Source organism: Cotesia glomerata, linkage group LG3 (genome assembly GCF_020080835.1).
Source record: "Cotesia glomerata isolate CgM1 linkage group LG3, MPM_Cglom_v2.3, whole genome shotgun sequence".
NCBI lineage: Eukaryota > Metazoa > Arthropoda > Insecta > Hymenoptera > Braconidae > Cotesia > Cotesia glomerata.
In genome coordinates this window covers 29,538,122-29,543,315 of record NC_058160.1, presented here as the reverse complement: position 1 = coordinate 29,543,315, position 5,194 = coordinate 29,538,122, and the positions used below count along the sequence as shown (strand labels likewise).

At 23.0% G+C, this 5,194-nt stretch overlaps 1 protein-coding gene across 3 annotated transcripts; it reads left to right on the top strand.

The window, feature by feature from the left end:
* The first annotated feature begins 279 nt into the window (after positions 1-279).
* LOC123260494 (calcyphosin-like protein) lies at positions 280-4,865 on the top strand. 3 transcript variants are annotated; one of them, XM_044721613.1, is made up of 5 exons: positions 280-468; positions 2,657-2,811; positions 2,877-3,054; positions 4,260-4,469; positions 4,556-4,865. In XM_044721613.1, the coding sequence occupies exons 2-5, from the start codon at positions 2,660-2,662 to the stop codon at positions 4,655-4,657; spliced, it is 642 nt and encodes a 213-aa protein (XP_044577548.1). In that variant the 5' UTR covers positions 280-468; positions 2,657-2,659; the 3' UTR covers positions 4,658-4,865. The 3 variants fall into 3 exon arrangements, with proteins under 3 accessions (XP_044577548.1, XP_044577549.1, XP_044577550.1); XM_044721614.1 differs by having other exon boundaries at positions 280-596; XM_044721615.1 differs by having other exon boundaries at positions 281-468; positions 2,671-2,811.
* The last annotated feature ends 329 nt before the right edge of the window (positions 4,866-5,194 follow it).

Sequence of the window (5,194 nt, the reverse complement as noted above, 5' to 3'; positions counted from 1 at the left end):
GAAAAATAAATGAGCGTATGTGAACTACATAAGAGCATCACACGACATTGTCCGACATAAGTTTGCTGCTATATGTCAATGTGATGTGTTAGCTTTGAATTTATTTAGCTTTAGCATATATATTTTACTATAGTACAGGTAAATTGTCTGCCTACCTTGTTACAAATGTACCTTCACCAGTATTAGTGATAGTAATAGTAATATAATAGTACCAGTACCAGTAACAAAGTAAATATATACCTAAAGCTGGCCGGTGTGGGCACGAAGGTGCTCTACCTTTTTATTCACAAGCATACGTTAGTTACATTGTCACCTTCCATCCGGTTACTTCACCGTATCCTCGTTATCCTCTTTGCAATCGGGGGTATCTTATTCTGCGATAAATAATTTTTTATAAAATTTACAAGCTTATTTTTCGATTTAATTATTTTTCTTAACTTCTATCAAACTGTTTCGACGGAGATTCCGGTGAGTTTTCTTCAATAATAAAATTTAAAAAATAATCAATAATTAATTTATTAAAATAATTGATTATTATTCTAATTTAATAATTGAAATTTTTATTTTTAACGCTCGACAATTTTTCGCTAACCGAGGTTTGTATTTTAAAAAAATTTCAAAGCTCTGAAAGTTGATTTTTATTTTTTAGAAGATTTTTTAGTAATTTATTTAATAATGGAAGTATTAGATAAATAATTATTATTTTTTAATAACAAGTTGTAAATTAAAAAAAAAAAAATTATTATTTAAAGATTTAAAGTCTAATACTTTCAATTTTATAAATTGCCTTAGTTTAAATCACGCTTCTATTAGTTGTAGAGAAAAGAAAGTTTTAAGCGAAGCGTAGAAAAAGGCTTTAATTAATTTTATGTAAAACCTAATAATGATTCATAAAATAATAACATGCCGCAAGTGCGAAGTAAAAAGCTTTACACAGTCATTTACAACAAAATCCTGGGTAGTTATAACACATACATATTTGTCGGTACATAAATAACTGACATAACATGACGAGGAATAAATATTTTTGTAAAAAGAGGGCACATTTAAGTTTGTACAGAACTAAGCCCAAAATTCGTTAATAATTGACAATAAATTGATCGATCGTCGGGATTATTTATGCACACGTAAACTTTACTATTCTGCCCTCATAGCTTCGCTCACTAATGGATATTATATGTGATGTAGTGACACTCCGGTCGATGACAACCTGAAACATAAATATATACTTTGGAATTATAATAAAATAAAGAACAAACATCAAAACTTTATTATACTAAAGTTTGCCGACGTTTTTAATTATTAAATAAGAACTGAATTATATTTTTTAAAAATTGCACTTATTGAGAAAAAAAAATACTTTTGCTCAATTAACAATTTCTTGGCTCAAGAAACTCGCTGACGATCAAATATTCTATTGTTATTAATTATTAATTTCTGAAGAGAAGAACATCAATATTTATCTTTGGATAATAAATAAACGGAAGAATAGCTTTATTTAAATTAAGTAAAATTATTTTAATCGATTTAACAATTTCTTGAGCTAAGAATATATATTCTTGAAAATTTTCAAGAACATAAATTCTTGTATCAAGAAAATTTTCTTAATAAAAATATTTTTTTTCTCAGCGCAATTTTCCAAATTTTTAATATTTAAATTTTTTTTTGTAATTATTTTTTCAATAAAAAAAATTCTAAAAATTTTTAGATGTCATTTTACTTAATTTTCATTATCTGATGGACGATATTAACAATAAAAATTTAAAGTACACTTAATGTACACGGAGAAAAAATTTCTTTTGAAAAAAATAAATATTTTTCTGACAAAAAATGAATTTATTGGAAATTTTTAATAATTTTATTTCTTAGCTAAAAAAATCAAAATTTCGTCTTAAAAAAATTTTTTTTAAGTTTGAAAAAAAAAAATTTAAAAAGATAAGTTGAAAATTTTCATTAAAAATTTTTTTTTATTTTTTAATAATTTTTTCAATAAAAAATTTTTAGAACTCGGCTTACTTAATTTTCATTATCTGATGGACGAGATTAACGATAAAAATTTTAAGTACACTTAATGTACACTGATAAAAAATTTCTTTTGAAAAAAATAAACAATTTTGTGACAAAAAATTAATTTGGAAAATTTTTAATAATTTTATTTCTTAACTAAAAAAATCAAAATTTCTCCTTAAAAAAAATCTTTTTAAGTTTGAAAAAAAAATTAAAAAAGATAAGTTGAAAATTTTCATAAAAAATTTTTTTTTAATTTTTTAATAATAATTTTGACAATAAAAAAAGATTTTTAGATGTCATCTAACTTAATTTTCATCAAAACTTTACATATTTACTTAACTTCATTTTATTTTCTATTAATAAAAAAAAGTACAGTGTTTTGTTTTATTATATGATATTATAATGTATATACGGTCTCATTTATTAACACGATAACTTATATTTAGTCCAGTATGTGGAACCTATCTTTACGATTATCTATATTGAGATAGTAAAGTTTAGTTATAAATTCAGGCTGCGATATTATCGAGAAGTAAAGTATCATGAAGCTTGCGATTTATGGGAACTGATTAAAATTTTGCTCTTATTGATTGATTTGCTAATTGAAACTATGGTAATTACAATTAGTTTTATTTATTTTACCTAGATAATGTCTAATAGACCGGTGAGCGCGACGACGAGACAGGAGGCAGAGATGATCAACAAGGCCCAAAGGGCCTTGCATACTGCCGAAGACGCGATCGACAAACTTCGGCTGCTTTGTTTGGCCAGGGGAGCTGGGGGAATCCTCGGACTTGCGAGGTATTTTTTTAGAATTATTTTTCTGTAATTAAATAATTATTTATCGGATGTGTCTATTTATTTAGGATATTTCGGCGCATGGACGAGGATGGGAACAAACAGCTGAGCAAAGAAGAATTAATTGAAGGGTTCGAAGCTATGGGCTTTGAATTTGACGAAGAAGAAGTTGATGAAATTATTTCCAAGTTGGATACTGACGAAAGTGGGACGATTGATTTGACTGAGTTTATTGCTGCTATTAGAGTAAGGTTTTTATTGATAATAATTGTAGATAAATTTAGAGACATTTCTTTATTTTGATAACAAATTAATTTAGAAAAAAAAATTTTTTTTAAATTATAAATTAATTTTAAAATTTAATTTAATTAATTAAATTAATTAAATTTTAATTAATTAAATTAATTTAATTTTAATTAATTAAATTAATTAAATTAATTTAATTTTAATTAATTAAATTAATTTAATTTTAATTAATTAAATTAATTTAATTTTAATTAATTAAATTAAATTAAATAATTAATTTAATTAAATTCAATAATTAATTTAATTAATTAAATTAAATTAATTTCAAAATTAATTTATTTTTTAAATAAAATCTAAAAGTAAAGTTTTTGATTCTACAGTAATTAATTAATAATATTATAAATGGCTATTTCTTCTTTACGAAAATCAATAATTTAATTTATTTGACCGTGAAGTTTTTCAGTTAAATAAAAATCGATAGAATAATTGAGAAAATAGTAACCTAATAATTATAAAATATATATAATTATAATTAGAGATTCAAGGTCTTTTTATTATAAAAATTAAATTAACAAACTGAAAATTTTTGTTTACTAAAAAAAAAATTAAAAGAAAAAAATTCACTTGTAGAAAATTTTAAAAAGTATGCACGCAATTTTTTTTAAGTATTTTTTTACTTGCAATAAAATTGTTGAAAAAATTACAAAAATTGTTGAACGTCGGCTAATTTATGTTAGCCGACATCTAAAAATTTTTAGAATTTTTTTTTATTAAAAAATTATTACAAAAAAAATTTTCATTTGTAAAAAACTTTTAAAACTGTCAGTGCAATTTTTTAAAATATTACTTTGTTCTAATTTAATTATTTAAAAAATTAAAAATGTCGGCTAACTCTATTATTATGGCTAATTTTAATAATACTAAAATTAGCCCACGTTTCAACTTTTTTAATTTATTAAAAAATAATTTTTAAAAATTGCACTTACAGTTTTTCAAGTTTTTTACAAATTAAAATTTATTTTTTATTTTTTTCATTAAAAAAAAATTATAAAAATTTTTAAATGTCTAACTTAATTTTCATAATTTTATTATAATTTATTATTCAATAAAAAAATTATACTATTTAAATTTTTATAAAATTTTTTGTTTTAAAGTTGAGTAAGAAATAGATTAATAAAAATTGAAACTAATGATAAATATTATAGCCTCCGATGTCTGAGAGCCGAATAAAACTAGTAGAGCAGGCGTTTCAAAAACTCGATAAGACTGGTGACGGTGAGATAACAGTCGCTGATCTCCGCGGAGTTTACAATGTCAAATGTCATCCAAGATATATAAGCGGGGAGGAGAGCGAGGAGAGTATTTTGAACAAATTTTTGGGAAATTTCGAGCAAGAGAGCACCAAAGACGGCATTGTAAGTCTCTTAATATATTTCTTCTTTTGTATTTTAAATATTTGAATATAAATAATTAAATACTCGGTTATTTAATTATTTCGCAGGTTACAATGGAAGAATTTATGAATTATTACAGCGCAATAAGTGCTAGTATTGATCACGACGCATACTTCGATCTCATGATTCGCAATGCTTACAAATTATAAATTATAAATTTACTGCTCTGATTAGAAGTATTTTGAGCAGAATTTTATGAAGAAATATTTATAAAAAAATTAGTGCATGCCTATGAGTGTTCATAAAAGTAATTCAAGTACTCGACGTTAAAATATTTTTTTTTATAAACATTCAGATTTTGACTATCAACATTCCATTATTATCTTCATTAAATTAAATAACTTTTTACACAGCTTATTTACAGAGTTTATTTATAATTAATTATTACTAGTATTATTATTGTTAATATTATTAATGGTTTATATAGAATTGTGTTTCTGTGATTATTAATAAATTATTAATCAAATAAACTCCAATAAATTATTTATTTAAATTTTAAAATTCAAGAAAACAATACACAAAATATTGCAGTGTAGAATTATAAATAGAAAAATTGAATCAGCGTAATACGGTACAAAAATAAACTTATTAAACCGGAAGAAAGTCAAAGGTGTTAAATTGCACAATTTTATAAATTACTCAATAGTTTATCAACGAAAACCGGTCGTTCAACCGTCATTTTAAGT

What these genes read in the sequence shown, in the direction of transcription:
- LOC123260494 (XM_044721613.1), top strand. Translation starts at nt 2,660, where the DNA reads ATGTCTAATAGACCGGTGAGCGCGACGACGAGACAGGAGGCAGAGATG. An exon ending in AGTTTATTGCTGCTATTAGA is followed by an intron (nt 3,055 to 4,259) that starts GTAAGGTTTTTA and finishes TAAATATTATAG; the next exon opens with CCTCCGATGTCTGAGAGCCG. An exon ending in AGAGCACCAAAGACGGCATT is followed by an intron (nt 4,470 to 4,555) that starts GTAAGTCTCTTA and finishes ATTATTTCGCAG; the next exon opens with GTTACAATGGAAGAATTTAT.